The 24,399-nt window shown below is 46.2% G+C and overlaps 1 protein-coding gene across 1 annotated transcript; it reads left to right on the top strand.

The window, feature by feature from the left end:
• Window positions 1–1,418: 1,418 nt before the first annotated feature.
• On the top strand, window positions 1,419–22,544 carry LOC132080186 (synaptotagmin-like protein 2). The gene is made up of 16 exons (XM_059483212.1): window positions 1,419–1,721; window positions 3,935–4,086; window positions 6,988–7,081; window positions 8,155–8,245; window positions 8,421–8,514; window positions 9,122–10,237; window positions 11,625–11,723; window positions 13,631–13,722; window positions 14,773–14,874; window positions 16,703–16,872; window positions 17,030–17,132; window positions 17,765–17,926; window positions 18,659–18,737; window positions 19,223–19,322; window positions 19,583–19,788; window positions 20,905–22,544. The coding sequence occupies exons 1-16, from the start codon at window positions 1,621–1,623 to the stop codon at window positions 21,048–21,050; spliced, it is 2,907 nt and encodes a 968-aa protein (XP_059339195.1). The 5' UTR covers window positions 1,419–1,620; the 3' UTR covers window positions 21,051–22,544.
• Window positions 22,545–24,399: the final 1,855 nt, after the last annotated feature.

The following is a 24,399-nucleotide window of genomic DNA, read 5'->3' as shown; positions in this document are numbered from 1 at the left end:
CTGTGAAATGGTGTCTAATGTTCAGCTGAAGTTCAGCTGAAGCACTGGTTCTCAGCTTTGGATGGGTCCCTTGATGAAAGAGGTGCACCATGTACAGTCCAAAGTGACAAAAATGATGAAGATGCCAGCTTTGAGGGGTCTGAAGGAGCTGTGGTGGTTAACATGGAGGCTGAGGTGTCCAGCCCAGTGAGGATGGCTGCAAAGGGATAATTCCTGTGTCAGCTAGGGTGGGCTGACACCCATCAGGTGTCAATCAGGTAGCAATAGGGAGAAGTTCTTGCTGACAGCAAAGCACTGAAATAGGTGGCTTGAAAGGGCTGAGGTTGGTATCCTCAAAGGCACAGGTTAGAAACTAAGGGTGATACAAGCTTCGAGGTTAGGAAATGGGCCTGATGACCTTCAGATCATGTTTGCCATGAAAGATGGGATTTATTGATTTTTAATGATCTGACTCCCAAGGCTGTGGCTTTGGAAGAAATAGCAAAGTATCATGAAAGCCACAAACACTTGAAAGGTTTGCAGACAGTAGAAAAATTGAGTGAGGTGGAAACTGCCTACATGGACAGGAGCAGAACTTTTCCTTCCTCAAAGGTGGGCCTTACTGCCCTCAAGCTGGGCAGGAGAGAGGAAAAGGAATAAAGTAGCAAGGCAGTGCTTGTTTTACCTCTCCTCCACACCCTGCAGCCTCTGGCCATTTTCACTGTCTTTTGAAACACAAAGTGATCTGCACCAGTAATGTTTGAATAGCAAATATCAGTGCAGCATAAAGCAAAGGGCACACATATTAGGAAATGAGCAGTATTTGATAGCATAACATGCAGCAGAAATACTTGCAGGCTGCTGTTCTGTCATCTTCTGATTGCTTTACAAAGGTTGGCTGCTTTTCCTTGGTTTCTTTTAAGGCATAAAGAAGTGAGGATAAGAAGAAAGGAGGTAAAAAGCAAGCAAGCAATTTGGTAATTCATATCCATATTTTGTTTGTAGCATGCTGAGTTGACTGTTTATCTATTAGTAGGAAAGGGCTGAAATAAAACATTGTCTTGGTTGGGTTAATACCACGTGAGGAGCTCTAGGACAGGGAGGAAAGTAGGGCAGCTTGTTTTGGAACTTGCTGGAGAACAAATACAAACCCCCAATGTACACATTCGCTTGCCATATGTCACGCTTATCTGAAAGGCATCTCGGTGCTGTTTCTCTGCAGGGATGCTTGAACTCCACAGAGCAGACTTGCCTGCTGAGGAGAGCACATGCCAGAGGTGCTGCTGTGGGTGACAGGAGCTCTGGTGCCTGTTGAGGCAGGAGCTGCTCCTTCCCCCGCTCCCCTCCGTGACTGACACTGGCACCGGGATCGCTGCAACTGAGCCTGAGGAAAAGCAAAGGAGCCTGACTTTGCTGAGAGGATTCTCCTGGCAGGGGAAGGCATGCAGCAGAGCCTGGAAGTGCAAGTCCAGGTGCTAGGGTGAGTTCCACCCAAGCCATGCCGTGGTGACTCCTCTCTCTGCACCGCATCTTGCTCGGCACCAGGGCGCTGTGAGCGGCTGCCCATGGCCCTGGGCTGGATTAGTGCCTGCTCTGAGTCCCCTTGAGCCATCTGAGGAACTGAAGAAGACAGCAGGGAAGATGTTGGACTTGAGCTTCCTGACTGAGGAGGAGTATGAGAAGCTGATGAAGGTTCTGCAGAGAGATGCAGAGCTGAAGAAGAAGGATGGGGATCGCATCAGGTGAGTGTGATGGCAGGGTGTGAGCTTCCCTTGGGGGAGACTTTTTCACTTCTTCGAGAGAGGAGCATGTGTGTGTGTGTGTGTGTGTGTGAACAAGGAGAGGTGCATGTTGCAGAAGTGCTGTCCCTTTTGCTCAGATCCTGATAGATCTTTTCATTGTACCTAGTCTTTCTCAGCCATCCTCCTGTTGGTGCTGTCCTCTCCTTGCAGGAGGGGATTCTCCTTTTGAGTTCATCCTCAGCCCTCAGAGATGCCAAGGGCAGTCACCCCTTTCCTTTTCAGTGACAGAAGATGCTGATTTCTTGGTGGCAGAGGTCTGAGCAGGGGAGCAGCTGCTACCTTGTTTTATTCACCTGGTAGCACAGAAAGGCCATAATGTGTTTTAAAATGAGATTTTACAAAATGAGATTTTACATCCCCTTCTCTGTTGCCCCATTGTTTTTTGAGGTGGGTGTGTGTGCACCATCTGTCACACAGAGCGGGGTGGTTAGAGGCTACATGATCTGCCAGAGGTTTGCAGGGAGCTGTTCCAGAGCCAGGGGTTCTGGCTCAGTTCAGCTCCTCTGCCACTGGCCATCCTGGAGCTCAGCTCTGGTTGATCAGGATTGCTTCTTGCTGCTGTTGCTTTTTAAATGCCAGCCATTAGACCATCTGGGCTGACAGCGTGCACCAGGCTCAGGGAGCTGCCACTGAATTCTCCATGGCAAGAAATTAGTAACTCAGTGGGTGTGGGTGGCACTGTGCCAGTTTACCCCAGCTAAGGATGCAGTTCTTCCATTGCTGTTGAGCCAAAAAAAGAGTAATCCCCATCTAGAAAGGATGCTCAAGGGCTCAAGGCTTGAAGGGGGAGCAGGAAGCTTTGCTGCTCCTGGGAGCATGTGTGCCCTGGCCTCTGCTTGGAGGTGGAAGCTGGGGAAACAACTGGAAGCCAAAGCCTGGACTTGGGGCATATGTGTCTGCATGCTCTTCTTACCTCTCTTCTGAGTTGAAACAAGTACAAAAAGGCTTGTTTTTATTTATTTTGGGTTTTATTTGTTTGTTTCTGAAATTAAGTACATTTTCCCTCCGAAATGGAGGTTTGGTAAAATGAGTGTTTGGATTATTTTGTTTTGTTTTACTTCTCTTTGGAAACTTTTTCACAGGAGGCTTTGATTTGGAAGTGAAGTGATTTAGAGCCCCAGAGCCCCTTGCTGTCAGTTTGGCTACCTGCAGTAGGACATGTTTGGTTTCAACACAACCTGCCTGCTGGGCAAAATGAAGTCAATGGCATTTCCTTGATCTGCTGTCAGCAAGATTAAAATAACTATTTCTCTGGCCCAGCACCTTGAGACCCTCATGGAGGCAGTGCAGCCCTGGACTAGATGGGAGCTTCTGTTGAGTCCCCAGCATGGCCTGCAGAGGCTTGAGCCCAGTTATCCCTGCTTCCTCCTGGCCTTTAGGCAGCCCATGTGACCCTTCCAGGCTCCAGGGTTGCCTGGGGGTTTGCCCCCTTTTCCTGCTGAGGGCTGGGCTGAGGAGGAGCTTCCTCTGGCCCCCCAGGTTTCACAGGAACCCTGACCTGTGCTGAGCTGTGCCAGCTGAAAGGCAGCTAATTCAGCAAGCCATGCTGAGGAGGATTAGAGTACAGAGCACTGACAGGTTTAGGTGCCAAAAACTAGCCCTGGGTGTGCCCAAGAGAGGAACAGTAGGAGAAGCCATGCTTAGGAGGGAGAGCTGGCTGTACAAGTGCCAAAATAGGCATGGCAGGGGGAGCAGGAGGATGCTGCAGGGACTGGTGACTTCCCTAAATATCATTATTTGTTTCTGTCATCTGCAGCAAACTTGATCCAAAAGGTTTTGCCATAAATAGATTAATAAACAAATAAAATGGAGAAGTGCAAGACAGACAAACAGCCCCACCCCTTCCTTAACCCTCAGGGCAGCCAAGCAAGTGGACAAATCTCCTTGCCAGGTGAATGATTTGGATTTGTGAAATTTGGAAGAGGTGAAAACCTGTGTTTACAAGGTGCTGTTACCATTTCAGATAAAGAGTCAATCAGGTGTTTACTTCCTGCTGTTCTAATGCTGGTTTGGCTCGAGAGATTGCACAGAGTAATCTCTGGATCCTTTGTAATGTCAGGCAGGTGAACCCATGGATATATTGCAAAGGTGGCTCAGGGGAAGTGGAAACCTGGAAGATCTCTTTGGTGTGTAATGCTTGCCCTGCCTTTCAGGAGGATTCAAGGCTCCATCACAGATGAAAAGAAGAAGAAGTTTGTGACAGGTGAATGGTTTTCAGAAGTGAAGGCAAAACGGTTCCAGGAAGACTTGGCAGGGCCGGATCTCCTTCGAGCATCCATTAGAAGGAAAAAGGGCAAGCTAGAAAGTGAGTATGTTAATGCACATCTTCACAAAACAAACTGATGGACCAGAAAAAAGTTGGTCCAGGGTGGGAGTCTCCCTGTACTGGCAGTGTGTTCAGAAACAGTCCCTGTGTTGTGATAAGGGGGTTCTCATCTATGTTTTCAGTACAGAAAAACATCCCTTGTTATCAAAATCAGGGCCCAAAGAAAAAATTACAGTGTGGCCGAGAACCACATTATTCCTTTTTCAACTTATTTTTCTTCCCTTTTTCCTCTATTTGTATTCTCAGACTTCTTTTGGTAAAGCTTAGGTATACCATGTGACTTTATTCCTTCCTCTTACTTTTTCCTCTTACTGCCATTTTACATCACTGGTTGTGCATCAGGGTTCTGCAGCTAATATATTCACCTCAGCTGAGATAAGGGCCTTTGCTTGCCATATTGACACCTTTCTTCCTTCCCCTGGAAAGATCAGTCATTCACCTCTGTTGGCTTTCAAGGTGATGAAGGGGTGCATGTTCATTTAGTCAAATCTATGTTTCTAAGTCCTGATTTGAGTCTTTAGACTTAACTCTGTGTTAGGGAGTGAAATGAAAAAATTCTTTCATGGAAAAGCCCCACTGAGATAATTTCTGGCATTCCCATTGCAAGGTAAATGGGCTGAGGAGGGGTGGAAATTTGTGCTTGCAAAGGAAAATTCCCAGTGGTCTTTTCTGGAGGAGGGTTTTAACCTTCAGAAGGGAGGGTTATGGGGATCCCTGAGGGTTTTCATGGTTGGTATTGATTGTAGTAGAAAACACTAGTCATGGGCAGTAATACAGATCTATAAAACAGATAGATACCCTGTATTTACATGACAGCCTGCAGAGCAGCACAGATGGAAGAATTTGATGATAACTTCTCCTTGTGCTTATGTGAAATTCTTGAAGGCTAAAAATTACCTACAAGAGAGACCATTTTATCCACCTGCTGTGGCAAATGAGCCCTGATGCACAGTTAGTTATCCATGTCCTAGGCACTTAGAGTCTTTGTTTTAGAGTGGTAGGAAATGAGTAAAAGTGTTAGAGCAGGAGTGCCTGCCAGTTTTATACACATGTATAAAAATGCATGTATGGGCAAGTTAAACTGGTCAGGCCACTCCTGATTTCTGTTGGAATTTGCTTCTTATATTGTCTCATCCCAAAGTTAGCAAAGGCATATTTCTTGTCTTGATGGACTGTAATGCACTAATCTGTTTGTGGTGACAGGAGCCAGGTGTAGCTGTGGCAGGGGCTGAGCCATTTTTAGGGCAGGGATTTGAATGGGTGGAAGTGTTGCTTCTGCCAACCAGGAATGAGGAGCTCTGTCTGAGGGGGAAGTGTCAGAGAAGAGCGAGTACAACACAGAGCCTTTGCAAGTGGGATGAGAAATGAATGCAGTCTTTGGTTGTCAAGGTCTTTTCAGCCATGACAGGCACAGGGAAAGTGTGGGAGCTCTGTGTTTGGGTCCTTTACTTCCAGCACAGCTCCCTGCTGGCACCTCCCTCCCCAGGCCTGAGGCAGAAGAGGATGTGGCTCACTGTATCAATAAATGTCCTCAGTGTGCCCTGCTGTGCCCACACGTGCCATGGCCAGCACGTGCCACCAGCCATGCCTGGGGTTCTCTCTCCTAAAACAACATTCAGTGATGCTTTGTGCACATCAGTGTTGGCATGGGCAGGACAGTCCCTCTCTCAGAAACATGCTCTCTGAAACTGGCTCGTTCCTACACACCCACACTCTTGTTTTTCAGCAGGAGCAGCTCCCTGATTTCCCACTGCTGTGGAAACCACAGAGCCCCCAGCTGCCCCTCTGTGTGCCAGACATGCAGGCCTAATGCCACAGCTCTGAGCACGGCCTGCCCTGTTCCTGACTCAGGGCCGGGTGCTGGGAGGGCAGGAGGATTGGAAATGCAGCATTTTCTCCATAGGAGTGCACAGACAAGGGGCAGTGAATCTTTGGATATTGCTGTGACCTGCAGGCTGACCCTGCTGGATGGCACCACCAGGCAGTGTTGAGTCTTGAGCTTCTCACCATAGGACTGGCCTGCCCTTGGGCCTCAGGAGGTTTTCCAACAAGATAACAAGCAAGGCTATACTGTTTAATATTACTTCTGAATCATCTGAACTTCTTTCTCTATTGAATTGTTTAGTGAAATGTATCCTAAAATGGTTTGGCAGTTCTTGTAATAGGTAAATTTTCTCTTTAAAATAGACCTAGCTGCATGAATAAATATGTGCAGATCTTGTTGACCAGAATAAGGTTACTTTTTATTCTCTGTTTGAGAGTTTAATCCTTTTGGTTTTGCAGTAGCAAGAAAACCCATTTGCTAGCAAAATATCTAATGCAGCATTATACCCTGCAGTCTGCTGTAAAAGTTACCATCCTCAATTGTTTTTAATTTGGGGTCTTTGGGAGCTCACAAGATATAGCTGGGCCTTGTGCCAGTAAAAATAACAGGGATCTCCTCATTAACTGCATTGGCCTCCTCCTTTGTTTGCCAAGATCGGATGACTTGAGTCAAAACAGGAAATGGCTGAATTTAAATCCTGGAACAGATTAACTTTATTGACAGTCAGTGGCAGCATCCTGTGGAGGTTTCCAGTGATGTGACAGCTCCTGGCACGAGTTGGGCATTGGGCAGCTTTGTCCTCTTGGACCTGCGGGGTCTGGAAGTGCCTTTGTTGCCCTGGGACCTCCCCATTCTTGGGGAGAACAGGCAGATCCCTTGAAAACCCCTGAAAACTCCTGAAAACTCCTGAAAACCCTCTCCTCTTAAACCCCCAGGGATTGTGCTGCTGGGACTCTTTTTCATTGGGCAAAGCATTTTCTTACCCCAAACAAAACACACCAAATATGGCAAGTTTAATGGAATGTCATTTCTCAGGTGTCTCTGTTCTATTATAGGTGAGGACAAGAAGCACATCCAGACGAGTCTGGAAAGCAAAGCTGCCACAGTTCTTGCCTTTACTGAGGACATTGCTGGTGCAGGAGAGGAAAGGTAACTCTGCTGCATGTGCAGTGCTCAGGCTGCTGCTCTTACTTCTAATGAGAATTGAATGCTACCCATTAAACCCAGGTCTCTAAGTGAGTTTCCAAGACTCTATAAGTAATAAGTTCTATAGGGTACTTTTTAAGTCCTTCTTCTAGGAATTGTCAGAATATCAATCCACCCCTAATAATCAAGTGCTAATGTGTTTATCCCACAAAGGTCTTTTCCTGCATGATTTGATCAGGGGTCAGTAAAATGGAAGCTGTCTCTAATGCCAGGATGTGCTAGTTAGTTTTTCAAAGTAATTATGGTTTTATTTGTTTAATTTTTGCTATGGAGCAACACTAACAAAATGAACGGTTTGAGGAAACTGCTCATTTCCTGCTGGTGCCAACCTTTGTGTCCAGAGCTCAGCACTCTCCATCAAGGCTTGGTAGGATTTCACGTTGTGCTGACTGAGCAGAAACATTTATTAAAAGCACTCCAGTGAGCAAGTCAGTGACCTCCCTCAATATCCATGGACTATGGAGAAGCATTTAAAATATTCACATATTCATGTATTGTTGTTCCCATCTTATTTGCCTTTTTTTTTGTCAGCAGAATGAGGAATCATTCTCCACAGGTGGCAGTTGCTCCAGTTAAATATTAAATATGGGCCTTTACAACACTTGGAAGCCTCTTGCAGCTGATTAGTGGGTATTGTTTAATGAAGGATCCAGAGTCAACAGGCCCTAGGTACTCCTGCTTTGCTGGCACAACACCCAGTGGGTTTTTTGCAGGGGGTTGGTTAAACTCTGAAAAGCTAGCTTTGTTTTTCTCATTCAGTCTCAAACAAGGTGTGGCCTGTTCCTTCCTGGGCCATAGCATAGAAATGTCTCTCCCTTCTGCATGGCCCTTGGGCTCTTCTGGCACTCCCCAGAGGGGAAAAGTCTGAATAAACCTAGCAGTTGACACACATTGTTTTTATAGAGCAAGTTCTGCATCTGAGCAGAACTGAGGTGGTGTTGAAGACTGCCTGAGCACCCAAACAAGCACATCATTACCACAGCCCTCCTTGTTCAGGCATTTCTCCTCTCCCACAGATCCAGTACACCTACTCTTGAAACCACAGAGCAGAAAATTTTGCCGAAACCGAAGCCAAGACTTCCTGTCCATTTGTCTGCATCATACAAGGTAGAACAGGCACAGCCTCTGCACTTTGTTTTGTTACTCCTTGGAGCTTCACACAATCTGTACCTGCTGACAGGGGCTCCACAAGCTGCCTGCCCTGGTGTCTCTGCTCAAATAAAACACATTTTTTCCAGCCTTGCCAGTATTTATACACTGATAAGATTTGTTTTCTGTTCAGAGTTCCAGCATACATGATGTCTCTTCCTCAGAGAGTGACACAGGAACAAGTCCAGTTGTGATTGCAACAAACAGCTTTCATTTGTCTGGAAAAGGTAAGTTTTTTGTTCAGTGAGCTATTGGTGCTTTCGTTACTCACATCAAACACCAAGAGACAAAATGCTTTTCAGTGTGTGTACAAATAAATAACAAAGAGCACCTTGGCATATAAGAATGGGCTGCCAACACTTTACGAATTGCAGGCAGGGCAGCAGGGACAAAGGCAGAAAGCAATCTGATGAAATTTCTCCAGGCTCAGTACACATTGAACTGAGTGCTTGGCTCTCTTTAATCCAGAAGGGGACTTATCCCTCCCTTTCCAGCATTGACTGTACAGTGTAGTTCTGGAACATAGCAAATAGCCAGCAGGGAAGCTGTCAAATTGAAAAGGAACCTGCAAACAAATCCACAACTCACAGGAACAGTTTAGAGCTCAGTGAATTTTTTCTGTGCCCTGTTGCAGGGAGAAGGACTGGGGTTTTCAGGGCTTTCCTCAGATGGAAGGGAACTTTCTAGAGTCTGAATAGAGAAAAGAACTGGGAATATATTGATGATTTCTGAAAATTCCCCCTGTCTTCTCATTGAGAGATTGCAGCCCAGGCCTTCTGGGGAAATTGGATGTGATGGAATGGGACCGGCTCTGAGCATTTGTTGTTGTTGTAGGTCATGGAGATTCTCCAGTGTCCACCCGGCTTTCAGAGGATGCTGAGCCTCAGCCCAGCACTGCAGCTGGAGGAGAAGCTGCTGATGGAGCCACAGAGGGGCCAAAAGCTCCTCCTGAGGAAACTTATCCTCCCAGCAAAATCCCAGTCAAGAAGAAAGCAAGCAGAACCTTCCCCAGGTGTGAGCAGGCTGTGAATGACACGGGGCCAGCAGAGAACAGCCCTGCCAAGGAGGAGTCAGTGCCAGGCCCCAGAGCACTGCCCACAGACGGGGAGAGCGGCCGGGCTGGCAGGCAGGGGGTGAACTACACCATCTCAGCCATGAGCAGCAGGGACGAGGAGATCGGCCTGGACCGCGAGCACTTCAGGAGCCTGAAGAACTTTTGGGAGAAGGGAGCAGAGTCTTTAGGGGCAGGGGGCAGCCCAGGGCCAGGGCTGGGTGAGGCAGCCCCTTGGCAGCTCAGGCTGGGCCGCTCGCTCTCCCTGCAGGCTGCGCCAGGCCAGGGTGCTGAAGGGAAGCCTGGTGCCTTCAGCAAAACAAAGACCCCCCACAAAAGGACAATAACTCTGTCTTCCAGCGAGGAAGAGCCAAGCTGTGCCACTCCTGCAAGGAAGGGCTCTGTTTCTGTCACTCCCAGCTCCACCTGTGCCAAGAGCAAAGGGGGCCTGGTTACAAGAAATGACTTGCTGGGTGAAAGCAATGGGAAGCTGCTGATGCCAGAGGAAGAGAAGGTGGTGCAGCACTGCTCCAAGAAATCCAGGCTGCCTGTGAGAGCACCTTCCATCCAGCTCGAGTCACCCACCAAGGACATGTCTGGCAGCTCACTGGGGCCAGCAGGGACACCCGTGGAGGAGGAGCTGGTGGTGGCAGGAGAGCGCAAGCCCACATGGAGGGCCCCGGCCAGCAGGGTGCAGATACTGATAGAGCCTGTGCCCACAGATGGGGAAAGTGAGGATGAGAAAGAGAAAAGATCTGATTTGGGCACTCAAGACAGCATGGAAATAAATGGAGAGCTACCTGAGGAAAAGATGTGTGAGTCTTCAGACCAGCCAACACCTGGTGAACCATCTGGAGAGAGAGAAGCTGTTCAGGGAACAGACTCAGCTGTTTACTCAGGTACTGAGGGCTGTGACTGCACCCTGTGAAATCCAAATACAGACCCATCCCTAAGCTGGTTTTCTTCCCTAACCCTTCTGCATTTTGCACATTTTCTTCATCTGCCCATTTTTCCTATATTAACCTGCAATTTGTGCAGAGTTATCTTGTGTGGAATGTGTTCCACAAACAGCTCTGGAAACAAATCTTGTGTAGCCTAGTGTGAGTGCAGAAGGGGACAGTGCCATGTTCCCTTGCTTTCCTCCCCACTCCCAGCCCCTGGGCCTTACCTGCCAGCAGCTCACCTTGGGACAGCCCTCCACTGCCTACAACACACCAAGGAACTCACTTTATGTCACTCATTGGCAAGATTGTATTTTCTTCAAATGTGGGACTGGAAGAATTCTTTGTGGTAGTAGAGATAAGTCTAAGACAAATAGAAGAAATAAAATGTGAAGCAAAGTGTTTAATAAATACACTGGCTCTTAGAGTAGCTTGATACAGTCACTGGCTGTCAGTGCCTAAATTACATTTTGTGGTTTTTTGGAATGCACAAGTGAACTCTGATATTAAACTTAAAGCAAAGTGGACTGAACAAGGAGTCTGTTCTTTCTGGGTTCTGATACCATGTTCTCAACCATGATGGTATCAATAGCATCACCATTTTAGCAGCCTCTTCCTCTGGGGTTGATGGGCTCTTGTAGTGACCATTACTATGAGAAAACATTATTGTTATTTGCAACTCACTTTACATTTGGGCTCTGATGACCCACAGCTCTGCTCTCTTCCAAGCAAAGATCTACAGAGAGAGAGCATCTTCCCTTCTTTTTCCAAATTTTCAGTCCTCATGTACCTGGGTAAGACCTGTTTGAGAGGATTTTCCATAGACTCGTGTGATTTTTATTTTTTAATTGTGTCATTTCTTGGCTTATTTCCTACCTCATATAACATTCATATGAAAATCCTGAGCTGCACTTCAGGTCGTTGCAAATATTTTCTTTGTGGAATATTTTTGTTTGTGAAAGACATCTAAGAGCATTAAGTCCAACCATTTATAGACTTGATCATTCTAGTATTTCTCAGGGCTTTTTCCTTTATTAACTCATTCATTTCAGGATGATATTAGCAGATGGTTCTGTTTCTCTGGAAGCTCTTCACAAGAGTTGGTCTGTCTTGGGGACTGGGTTAATCCAGTATTTGCATTTCCTGACACAGTGTGAAGAGGTTTTCCCAGGGGAGACATCAGAGCCCCTGGATGATTGGGAAGCAGCCCTGAGCAGTGTGACTGCAGTGTGCTCTAGGCAGAGGGACCAGGGGAGGCACACACACATACAGGCCTATTGATGCACTGCCCATTTGTGTTTGTTTATTTATTTACCATGTTGATTTGGCTTTTTGTGTATTCCAGAGGAAGATGGGGATCATTCTCCTGCTGCTCAGGCACTGGCCCGAGCAAACAGCATTAATCTTGCAAAGAGTATGGTGAACATTTACACAACCACAGAGAGTGAGTAACATCTTTCTTTCTTTCTTCTTTTTGGTTTACATTTGAAGGTGATATATTATGCCAGTTTTTCATCACCATGCTTCTGTGCATGTATCAGGTTAGGAAAATGACATATTGTTTCATCATCAAATTAGAGAGTTTATACTGCCTAAAATTAAATTCCGAGCCAGGAAATTACAGCTAGATTGATGGTTTGTTACTTCAGCAAAACCACAAGGGCTTCAAAGGGTTGGCAAAAAGCTCGTGCTCATCTCTCCTGTTCCTGCACGAGGCTGTGGGATCTGCTGGCAGCCTGGGGACTGATCTGAGGTGCCAAAGCTGGTGTCACCTGTCACTCCTGCTCATGAGGCCTCTCCATCACCCAGAGCAGAGCCTGTGGCTGGACTGATGTCCCCAGCTAGGACATGTTTTATGGTGACAGTCTCTCCCTCAGAAACTCAGAGAAGCTGAGGAGAAGGACACCAAGGAAGCAGCAGCCTGCCTGAAGAAGCCCAAGCAAGCTGCAGCCATGGAAAGCACCTGAGGGGAGGCAGCAGCAGCCTCTGTGCCCAAGAAAGCCAATGACAATCCCCAAAAAGACAGATAAGAGCTGGCCTCAAAGGGAAGGGGTGAGGCCAAGGCTGCCAGGACTGAAATGAGAACATGGGAAGGCAATGCCCAAGGAAAGGTAAAAGTGAAGCCACTGAGAGGCTTTGATTGAGCCAGTTTAAGTCACAGGCTGTCATGGGAGGGAGGCAGCTTGCTGGCAGGTCTCACTGCACAGCCCTGTGGCTGTGCCCAACTTGGCTGGCACCTTGTGCCAAGCACTGCCCATCATGGGGTGCCTGATGTGTCACAGGGCACGTTGGCTCAAAGCTCCAGGCCCCCATTGCTGTCCAGGGATGTGGTCTCCACCAAGACAAACAAGATTGCAGCTTCTCCTTAGCTAGAGTGTCCTGGTTTAGGGCAAATTTGGGAGAAAACATAACATCCAGTATAAACAGAACACATTAATGGGGATACAAACATCATAGCATCACCCTGGGACATAGAGCCCCAAAGCTGATCCTTGGAAACCCTCCTGTAACAGAGTTACAGCTTCATGTTTGCAGTATAGCAAATAGTATGTGGATGCTATTATTTATTCAAGGTTAGAAATAAAAATAGTAAATATCAAATGAATGGTAAATCAAGAATCTCTTGGGCATTTTGAGCAATGTATCATCATGCCTAAAATGCTAAACAAGTGTGTATATGAACGTGCATGTTCGTGTACATACATCTTTGCAAAACAAATTCTTCTTGAACGGAGAAAGTAATCTTCAAGAGAGTTATTGGAAGAAGATAAAGATACAAAAAATAAGTTTTAGTTAGACATTTAAGCAGTACAGTAACCCTCTTTCTATTGATAGGAAACTTTTAAACTTATTTCTTTTAGATAATCTGCCAATGTCCACCTCTGTGTCTAGCAGAGTATTTGAGAAGTGTATGCAATGGTGAAATTGTGGGTATAAATATTTTAGTGCTCTTTTCTGCAAGGCAGGGTGCTAGGAGATAAAAAATGTAAACCTGATTGGTTTCTTTGACAAGGAGGCAGATTTGGGTGGATTTAGTGTGAATTCAGTCTGCACAGAGGAGGCAACATCCACGTCCTGGTGCCGATGAGGAATTAGATGAGCCACTAGAGGGAGTTCCACACTCCCACACAGTGAATGAAAATCACTGAAAATACTTCAGGATGTTAATTAGCAGTTTTTGTCTTGGGGAGGATCAGCTTCAATGACAGGTGACACAGAGCAAGTAGGTAATGCTCCAGTGCCTTCCACAAGCTTTTTCTCCTTCCTTGTGCCCTTTAATAAAAGTGTGACTTATAATTAATTTCCTGATTCTGATGAGCTGTCTTGATGCCTTTTTTTTTGTACCTCCAGCATACAATAAACCTCATTTGATACCACATCAATTTCTTGAACCTGAAAGAGTGAAAGAACTGAGCAGATCCTCTCCCCTCCTGTTGTCTGAGGTGGGTTGATGCCAGAAATGGCTGAAATAGTGTTCACAGCATGCCCTGGATGGCAGTTGGTGTCATGAGGATGTTTCTCCTGGAGACCAACAGTACTTGCTTTGGAGCATGCCTTGGTTATGTCATGAATAAATGAGAATGTGGAAACCCAGGACACTGGGAATATTTCTCTGTCTGCTCTGGGGTGCCCTGACCCCAAGGGGAGCACTGACTTGTCTCCTTCACTCATGGAGAAAGTTTCCCAGACTTCAAGATAGACTGGAATCCACAAAAGTGTGAAATAGATTATAGAGAGCAGTGTAGGTGTATCACTTGGTGAGAAGTTGAGGTTTTGGGATTTTTAGTATGTTGTGGATCGCAGCAAGATGGAGGGCACAGGGTGTTGTCCTGGGTTTCTTCTTCATACTTCTTCTTCCTCCTTCTTCATGAGTTTGGGTGGCATTTTGTAGTGTGGCAGAAAAGTCCGCATTGTGGGCTCTTTGGGATCAGTTCTTGGGTTAAAAGGGAAAATAATCTAGGTGTAAGCTCTTAATTGGATAGTTTAGTCTTAAAAGACCTTGTAACAAGAGATTGTTGGCCATTTTGTGCCTTCTAATGAAAAGCTGCCAAACTCACAGTAGTGAGACTGTTCTACTGATAAGAAATAATAAACACCTGAGTCCCAACATGAGCTACCATCTCAAGTGCCTTCAATCCAGACCCAGAGAAACCCACAACTGGAACCCCCACATGAGAAATGCCTTAAGAGAAAAGCCCCCAGCAGGCAGAGCAGCTGTTCCATGCTGGAGGATGCTGCCCTGTGCGTCCAGCCACACTGCTGTGCCCTTTCCAGAGCCCAGGCGGGGCCTGCAGCTCTGCTTGGAGGCAGTGAGTGATGACGTTCAGTGCTGCTCAGGGGGGATGCCCTGGGGAGGCTCCCTGCACTCTCCTCAGCTCTGCTAACCTGATCTCTGCTCATGGAACTCTGCTGAGCAATTCCTTTTTCTCTCCAGTGTTGCAAAGCTCTCCTCCTTCGGCACAGCCTAAAGATGCTTCTTGTTTTCTGAGCAGACGGAGTCAGACACGGCCTCGGAGCTCAGCTTCCAGCTGGGCAGGCACAAGAAGTCCCCCAGCACTGGCAGCCACTCCTCTGACATGGCTTCTGTCTCCTCGGTAGGTCCCGAGCCTGGGGGCTCTGCCCAGGCTCCTCAGCTGGATGCAGGGATGCTGCAGTTGGGCTGCTGCTGCTGGTGGGGCCTCCAGAGCAGCCTGCTGGTTTCTGCAGGGTGCATTGGTAAAGGAATGGGGGTGATTAATTGCTGTCTCAGGTTAAATCCAGGTGCCACCTCAAAATAGAGCCCCACTGAGTCATTGCTGGTGAAATTCCCTGTAAGCCACAGCCCCCCTGCCAGGGGTGGGTGCTCTGGGTCCTGCTGGTGCAGAACGTGGGGAAGGGGTTTCTAGGTGGGGAAATGAAGCACACAGCTGTTAAGGGGCATGTTTGTGGTTCAGGACTGCAGGTGGGTACCCTCTGCAAGCTCATCCTTTATCAGCAGATAAGAGGGAAGTCAGAGTTGGACAGCAAAGGCATGTTTTGGAGCTTCAGCTTCTAAGGAAAGCTTAAAGAAGCTGAATGTGTTTAGTTGAGTGTTTTTAAAAGACTCTTTAGAGACAGTATTTGGGGAGGGAGCTGTGTAAAACTGCTTGAATTTGCTGTGTTACTGTTATAGATTTCTCCAAGGAGTATATTTGAGACTCACAGAATATATGTGAAGCAAAGCTGGTAGGGATAGGTCATGAATGTAGATAAATATGTTAAAAACTTTAGGGCACATGAGTTCTCCTAATTTGGAGCATCTGGGAGCTGAAAATCAGTCCAGATCATGCAAGTGTTCTTGAAAATCTCATTCAGGATTCTCTGCTCGGGTGAATATCCTGATGGGATGGTAAATGCAGCTCCAAGGACTGACTGGAGATGTTCAGCAGGTTTTTGGAGGTTATAATAAAATTCAGAATCAAAGTAAGTTGGGGAAGACAGAGAAGAATTGGGTTAATTACTGGGAAGGTTTTTTGATAAATGTTCATGACGGTACCACAGAGAGGTGCCAAGAGGGTTAATGATTTGCTTTGTAAACAGCATTAGCTTTTATGAAATCCTGTCAGGAATCATGAGTGATTGGTGCAAGAGAAAATTATCTCAGCTTTCTGTGGCTGAGCTTTGCTTGTGCTTTGTGACTTTCTATCAGTGAAAGGCAAAGACCTGAACAAAGAAGCCCAAGTTGTCTGGACAAATTGCAGTTTTTTTCTGAGAAAGCAAATAACTCTTGGGTGCCTAGCTCCAGATTTGTATCTGGAGAAGCCTCATTTTGCTGTGCCTTTGGGGCAAGCACAGGCTGTCTCTGGTGGGACAGTGGCTCTTCAGAACAGGGTTGTATCTGTTTTGTGCTGCTCCATGCACATTGTGGGTAAGCAACAAGATAGGAATAGTTCTTCCTACATTTCTAGTCTGATAGGGTTCTTATTAGCCTGTTTTGTAAATGGATTGACAATTTAGGTAGACTATATCTACCTGAAATAACATGTTCTTATAATATAGTTCAAGTTCTCTCAATATCTTTCTTAGAGATGAGATTGGGTCAGGATATCAGTTATTTGCTCTGTAAGCATAGGGAAGAAACATGTGTGGTCCTCCCAGGAACATCTGAGTCCTTTTTCCAAAGTTTTGGGATTTAGGAGTGAAAAAACTTCTGTATTTCTTGAGCATTCAGTGCTTCCAAGTCCTGGTCTAGGATAGCACGTCCTTATAGGGATTTCCCAGCCCTGGCTTGCTTGAGAGCAGCCACAGCTGTGAACCCTCTCTGTGTCAAGAGCACCACACTGCACAAGAACAGGAACACCAGAGTTTTTCTCTGGGAATGCATTTCTCAGACTCATGTTTGCCCAGAACCGAGTCAGACTGTGCCTGTTTCAGTGGCACTGACCTTGCTCTTCCCCCTGGCAGGTGAGTGGCAGTGTGCTCAGTGTCTACAGTGGTGACTTTGGGAGTGTGGATGCCCAAGGAACTGTGGAATTTGCCCTGGACTATGACGAGAAGAACCGGGAGTTCCAGGTGCATGTGTCCCAGTGCAGGGGCTTGGCTGTGGTGGATGAGAGGAAAGGCAGATCTGACCCGTGAGTGATCTTTTAGTGCCTGAGTTCTGTCTCCTGGAGGACTTCTATTTTCTTTAAATATGATGGTTCTTTCCTTCCTGCCTTCCTGCCAGCTTAGTGGAGAGCTTGGCAATGTGGGGCAGTGTCCCACAGTGTCCCACTGGAGTTTGTTTTCTAGGTATGTTAAGACTTACCTGCTCCCAGACAAAGCCAGGATGGGTAAGAGGAAAACGTCAGTGAAGAAGAGGACAGTGAACCCTGTGTACAATGAGGTGTTACGGGTAAGGACAAACACACACTCTGAAAAGCTCTGCTGGAGTAGGCACCTCTGTCAGGCAGGTCTGGGAAGGTCCTGCCTTCTTGGCCAGATTCTTTGCTGCCTCCTGCCAGCACTGCACTCCTCTCCTCTGGTCTTTGAGAGGCCTGGGGTGTTAAAGGCTCCTCTGCACCCATCCATGTGGCACCCAAGATTTCTCTGCAAAACCACACAGATCTTTGGTTGCAATAGGGTCCTGCAGTCAGAGCAAGGGCTGTTTGTCCTCCCCCTTCCCTGGCATGCAGTCACAAGGCACAGGACTGGTAAGAAAGGTCTGCATTATGTGATCATACTCATCAAAGCATATAGGATTATTTAACAATGGCCAGGCCTGTGTTAATAATTCTTGAAAGAATATTGGTTTTGCCCTGTGATGAATGGAATGCCAGGTTTCCCTGTGCTCAGCAGAAAAGCTTTGTCAGGGTAGTAGTGTTGCTACAGGACAAAAAAAGAGATCTTCAGACTGAAGCCAGTCCGTTGGTAGTGCATATGTGTGGAGTGGGTTTGAGTGTCTCAGAGCTTTTGTGTGGTTTATTTCTGTTTGTGAAAGAAACAGAAGAAAAATTTGAGCAACCTGACTTCTCTTTCTTCCTGTAGTATAAAATAGAGAAAATGGTGTTGCTGATCCAAAAATTGAATCTCTCTGTTTGGCACAATGATCCACTGGGACGTAACAGTTTCTTGGGAGAGATTGAGATAGACTTGGCCAGCTGGGACTGGAGCAACAGGAAACTCAACTGGTACCCACTGAAGCCCCGGGTGAGTGTCTCACTGCAGCCCTGCTTTCCAGCCCAGCCCTGAAGCCCTGAGGGTGGCAGTAGTCCTTCCTGACTCCTTGAGGTCTTTGGGTGGAGCAGAACAATGTGAACTGCAGGAGGGAAGAACCCCTGGGCAACTTAGTGCAGCTCAGTGCTCAGAACAATTAATGGCCTTCTCAGGTCTGTTTTGGTGACTGATCTGCAGGGACACTGTCATAAATGCAACCTGACACTAATCACAGCAACTTTGACATGACTTTGCCATTCTCTCCACTCACATGAAGACTTTTTAAAAAGCAGAGTCTTAAAGTCTTAAAAGCAGCAGAGTTTTAGGTGAAGCAGCTGATGTGCCTTGAGATGTGAATATTCAGGTGACACTGTTTGTAAAGCCTGTTTTGCAGCTTCCTGCATGCTTCTGGATTCACAGGTCTGATAAGAGTCCCTTTTAAGCAATTAGAGGACATTTATCTTCCAGAACCAAGATGCCTTATTATATCCAGCTGGACATGTCTGGAAGGGCAATCTTGTACTCTGAATCCTCAGGTTTCTGCTTCTGAGAGGCTGAGTTTGAGAACAAACCCACAGAGAAATGACCTGCCCTAAGAGGGGGCTGTTCCAGTTGTGGAAAATCAGAGTTTGTCCATTTGTGCTCCTCCACTGAAGTCAAAAGCTGTTTGCCTTGCTGTGTTTCCACAACCCTCCATTAAGTCAGCCATAACCCTTTCCATTTCAGAGCCTTTCTGCTGTTAATGGTGTGGATCATCGAGGAGTGATGAGTTTGTCCATTAAGTATGTCCCCCCTGGAAGCCTGGGTGAGTGTGGTTTGTGCATTAAGGGCAAACACAAGCTTGCAGTGCCTCATCTGCTTGGGGCTGCTTAAAGAGCAAGCTCATCAGAGCAAGATCTTAGAGAGCAGCACAAAGGCAGTGTGTGACAGCACTGCCTGCAGCCTACATCTGATTTCCACATCTGGATTTACTGGGGAGGGAGGAAGGGCTCAACCACCTCCAGTTTATGAGCATATGGGTACTGTAGGGTGCTGTGATGAGGTAGGAGCAGCACAGAACCCATGTTACTGTGGGGCAGGCATAAGGCTGCTTTGGCTCAGCAGTTCCATCTCTTTTGCTGTCTGATACAGCACTGGCAGGTTGTGTCAGGAGCTGGCTGCAGTGCTGAGATGCCCAGGGAGGGGCAGTGAGCACACAGGAGCTGTATGGGTCCCACAGGAGAGGAGACCTGTCGTTCTGAGCTGTGGCTCTGGCTGCCATGACAGCTTTTCTCTTCTCATAAACTGCAGGGCCCAGGAACCCTCCCTCTGGTGAAGTTCACATTTGGGTCAAAGACGTCAAGGACCTGCTGCAGTTGCGTCCCTCTGGAGTGGATTCCTTTGTGAAGTGGTGAGTGCCTGAGCACGGGGCTGCTCCAGGGGCTGCTCCTGCTCTGGGCTGTGCTTCCCACAAAGGCTGTGCTTCCTACTCTGCTCTCAGGCTCACCAAGCTGTGCCTCCACGCTGGAAAGCCTTTGTGTTTCACTGGGAGAAGTGTAGGGGAGAATTGCCCTTGTTTTCCACCTGTAGGAAAAGCAGGAAAGTCCTTGCTGTGATAAAGCTCTTGGTCAGTGTTCAGTGCTTCATGCTGTGTGCTTTCTCCTCCCAAAGCTATGTGCTTCCAGACACCAGTAAGAAGAGCTACCAAAAGACCAGAGTCATAAAGAGAGACACAAACCCTGTTTTCAATCACACCATTGTGTATGATGGCTTTCACACGGAGGATCTGAAGGATGCCTGTGTTGAACTCACTGTGTGGGATCATGAGAAACTTACCAACCATTTCCTTGGAGGAATCAGGCTGGGCCTTGGGACAGGTCAGTATTTTCTTTTACTGAGCTACAAGGTGAAGTGGGAAGTTACAGAGTATTTTGCTGTTGGAGAGAAACCAGGGATGGGGTGTCTCAGTAACTGGTACCTGCACTGTGTCGTGGATGGAGAGGGCCCTGGTGCCATGGTAACAACCCTCTGTTTCTACATTTTCTGCCAACATCACATCTGAGGTCTGGCAAAACTCAAGAGAGTTTTCCTGCTGTTACAGGAAAACAGGCTGACAAAGCAGCATTATATTGGTGCTCCTGCCAGGGAAGAGTGCTTAGGGAGGGACTGGAATGTCACACGGGACAGCACCTGGTGCCTGTCCGTCCTTGAGGTGCTCTCTGAGACACCTCACAATGCTGCAATCCAGGATAAGTGTTCCCTGGGGGACAAGGCTCATGGTAGTTGGCAGGTCTGCCTGGCACGTGCACACACTGTGGCTGTTGGATTTACCTGCATGTTCTCTGTTTTCCACCTCACATGTCACCAGGTGGGTTGTGGACTCTCCAGAAGGAAAGGTCAACAAGAAATAAAATAAAATAAAATAAAATAAAATAAAATAAAATAAAATAAAATAAAATAAAATAAAATAAAATAAAATAAAATAAAATAAAATAAAATAAAGACAAGTTTAGCTGTGATCAAAATTTAGTCTTCTCTCTCACTGACAAATAATTGGCACCTAAAGTTTTGGTTGAATTGGAATGGATGTACACATTTTTCTGCTATGGTATGTTTGATTCCTAGAGAAATGAAACAAGAGAATTTTGATGAATACTCGTCCACAAGAAAATCTTTTAAGAGGAAAGCCAAACCTCTAAGAGCTTTCTTACCATTCAAAAAGGTGCAAGAAGGGCTTGAGCCCAATATTGCTTTCCTTGGCAGGTTATGTTTAGGGTTCTTGCATTTTGTGACTGTTGCAGTGACCTCATTCTGAACTGTGGTGTAGAATGGGCATTTGCAAGCAAACAGGAGGTGCTCAGGGTGCAGCTTGATGAGGGGGAGCCAGCAGCTTTTATGTGAAGACATTGCCTGCAGCAGTTACATCCCATTGAATGTTTTTGCATGGAGTGGGAGCTCTGTGTGTGGCTCTCAAAGTTCCTCATTCTTTTCAGGTTTGAGCTATGGCATCTCTGTGGACTGGATGGACTCCACCCAGGAGGAGGTGGCCTTTTGGCAGGAGATGATGTTGGCTGCCAATGAATGGATCGAGGGATTGCTGCCCCTGCGCTCACTGGCAGGGAGGAAAAAGCTGAAATAACCCATGGCTGGTGCCATGGAAATACCCAATGTGCTCGTTAGAATGAGGAAACTTCCTGCACCAGGGAGAGAGACCATCCGCAGGCTGCAAGTGTCAGGGGAATGAGGCAGTTAACAGGCATCACCTTGGAGCTGTTAATGTTCAGTACTAATCCACTCACAGAGGACATGGAAGATGCCAAACAGGACTTTAACCAAGAAGAAACTTAATTTGCCTTTTTATTTAATCATTTATGTATTCAGTGTATTTGAATTCCATTAAGCTCTGGGAACATTGGCAGAAGGAAAAGGAGATATGGATACTTTTTTCTTTTTACCATTTTTCTTCCATGCAGAGATGCAGTTGTACTGAAGCAGCAGCATGGCATTATTCATACTCCCTGCAAGGGGTACACTTTGTGCTTGGTGTACAATTGCTCCAAATCACCAGCACAGTTTGAGAATGGGAGCTTTGCATTTGTCACCTGTGATAACACCTCTTTAACGTGAGGAAAATTGAGTTCCAAGGTGTATCTAAAGAAAGAGAGGACTATTTGCAGCAGAAAATGAAGAAACTGAGGAGGATGACAATGAGGAATTTGATATATTAATTTCTTTGTGCTTTAATCTGAAAGAGTGCAGGGATGCTCTTAGGGATAGTGGGATTTTACAAGCAGGGACTGTTTCCCTGGCTTTCCCACAAGCTCCCTCAGAGACTTCAGGAAAGTCTCTTTGTGAGAGTTTGAGTGCAATATAAACCAAAATGTTTGCCCATATGTAAAACATGGTTACATTGCTAAGGGGCCTTTGCAATGCCTTGTGTGCAAAACATTTCAATATGAACTGATGAGGTGGGGGACAGTGTCACACTGGCCTGGCATCAGGGTCGGGAGGGACAGGTCACAGCCACACTGACACAGGGGACACTGGGAGCTGGGGCAGGGGTAAGGAGGGCTGAGAGAATGTGCAGGGAGTGCAGAGCTGCAGTTTCCTGGGGGTCTCCTGCATCTGCATCCCCTGCCGCCCTTCCCTTCACCTGCTGCCCTTCTCTTCCCTTCCCCTGCTGCCTGCTGTGAGCTGTCAGTGGCTGGAATTTCCCTTTTGCCAGTAGCTTGCAAAAAAGTCTTTGCATCTGGCACATGGACCGTGGTGGAGTGGTGTTGTGAATACATTTTGAATTGCAGCTTTGTAATTTCTGTTTTGGATGTACATACTGTGATTAAATTGAATGTTTTTCTTTTGTCATCAGTTGGTTGTCTTGTACCTATTTTCATCATGCTCCAAATAACCAAAAAGCAAAAGAGGTGTTAAATTTTGTTATGTCAAAATGAGGCGTTTTTGCCAAAGGGCAAGTGAAATGTCATGAAGAAATAATTTTTATAACTATCTACTTTAGATTTTGGCTCTCAAATTATTTTGATATTCTTCTTTAATGGATTGATTTTATTTAAGTCAAGCCTACTGTGAATTTTCAGCTTAGCAAAGATGATTGTAAATAAATGAATGGAGAAATGTACATTTAGAGTAATAAGACTTTTTCTTTAAATGGAAACATTTGGGATATAATCAGCTTTCATGGGAAAAAAAGAAAGAATTAAAGTGGTTTTGCAGTTGGAAAAAGACAATAATTGGAAATGCACCGGACACAGTAATAAAAGTACTAGGAGAGAGTCCACAGAACAACAGAATTAAGCAATGAGTGTCTAATGAAGGAGCTCATACATCTGTAACATCAGCCCAAAAATACTTTGTAGGGGGTCCAGCCTGACATGTTTGTTTACCAAGATTTGGTGATTTATTACCTTTGTGGAATAAAATAACAATACTGGGCCTAAGTTGAGAGTTTAAAAAAAATATTATCCTTACCTTAGGTGCTGAACATGTGAATATTTAGACATCAGTGTACCTGACTGCTGTGAGGAGCCCTGGTGGCAGGGGTGGGGTTTGAGCTGGAATTGATGTGCACACATCAGTGTGAGCTGGAATTGGTGTGCACACATCAGTGTGAGCTGGAATGGGTGTGCACACATCAGTGTGAGCTGGAATTGGTGTGCACACATCAGTGGGGTGGAATGAAGTGAAGTTACCCACAGTTCTGCTGCTTTCCTCCTGGTGCTCCCCTATCCCAGGGATATTCCTGGGACAGACTTTCTGCTGGGGCTGGAAAAGTGGTTGGTAGCACCAGGGCTCTGTCTCAGGTCTCTTCCTGGTGGGTGCAGCTGATTCCTGTCCACCTCCTCCTCCTCATCAGCATTACTGCATGGCAATGTTGCCAGAAGTGCTGGTTGCATCAGTGGAACTGGAAATGGTTGTGTTGTTGTGTCAGGAAATTAACAGATTTTTCATTGCTGGTGCCAGGAGGGCAGAAAAAGGGGGTCAGTGGGCCAGTTCATCCCAGCAGAGTTACTTTATGAACTTGGCACGGGACTTTGTGAGACTATTTTTGTATTCATATTCCATTGAGGATTTTTTTTTTTTGTTAATCTTTTGCTGGCTTGTTTATTTAAATTAAGCCCTGATTAACTTAAGAAGCTTTCTTTGGCACTTAATAGTTTATCAGAGTAAAAGATTACACTGCCAAACCACACACACTTTTGTCACACAGCTGATTCTGGGGCAGTAAAATTTGCTATGCTCTCTGTTTCACTTACTGCACAGAAAGCACTTTATCATAAAATGACTTAAGGCACATTTATGGCCAGTGTCCTGTGGAGGAGCAGAGCATCTTGTGGGTATAAGGTTAATGGTCTGTTTGCTTGTGGTTTATGATGCTGGCATTTGTTGTCTGTGGATGCTGAACCTCACAGACTCTGGCCTGTAAATATGTGCTGGTGGCACAAGAGTGGGGATATAACTGGTGAAAATAAAAGAAAAAACAGATGGAAAGTTTTCTGACTGTATTTACTGCTTAGTTGTAGAATGAATCAAACAAAGCTACAGGTGAGAGCCTGTGGTGCCAGTGGCTGTGGTTTGTGTCCCTCCTTTCCCTGCACAAGGAGTTGCAGTGCCAGCACTTTCCCTTCCCTTCCCTCTTCTCTCTCTCCCACTCACCAGTGCCAGCACTGGGAGCTGAGGGGACCCCTGGGCTGGACACAGAAGTGACCCCAGGAGTGCAGTGCCATCCTTTTAATATCAAACACAAACCTCAGCACCTACAGGAGAGCTGGCAGCTGCTTTCCATGAGGCTTCTGCATTTGTGAGCCAATGTGCTCTCTTCTAGGTTATGTCTGATTTATGTAATTTTTATTGGAAATTTTCCAGGATTAAAAGGAAATGGAGAAAAAGAAAAATTCTAGAAAGTATTTCTGCTTCATCAGGCAAATAAAATATGTGGCCTGTGGCTATTCAATATGTAACATGAATAATTACAA

The sequence above is a fragment of the Ammospiza nelsoni genome, chromosome 15 (assembly GCF_027579445.1).
Source record: "Ammospiza nelsoni isolate bAmmNel1 chromosome 15, bAmmNel1.pri, whole genome shotgun sequence".
NCBI lineage: Eukaryota > Metazoa > Chordata > Aves > Passeriformes > Passerellidae > Ammospiza > Ammospiza nelsoni.
The sequence above is the reverse complement of the archived record's forward strand: the minus strand, read 5'-3'. Positions and strand labels throughout refer to the sequence as shown.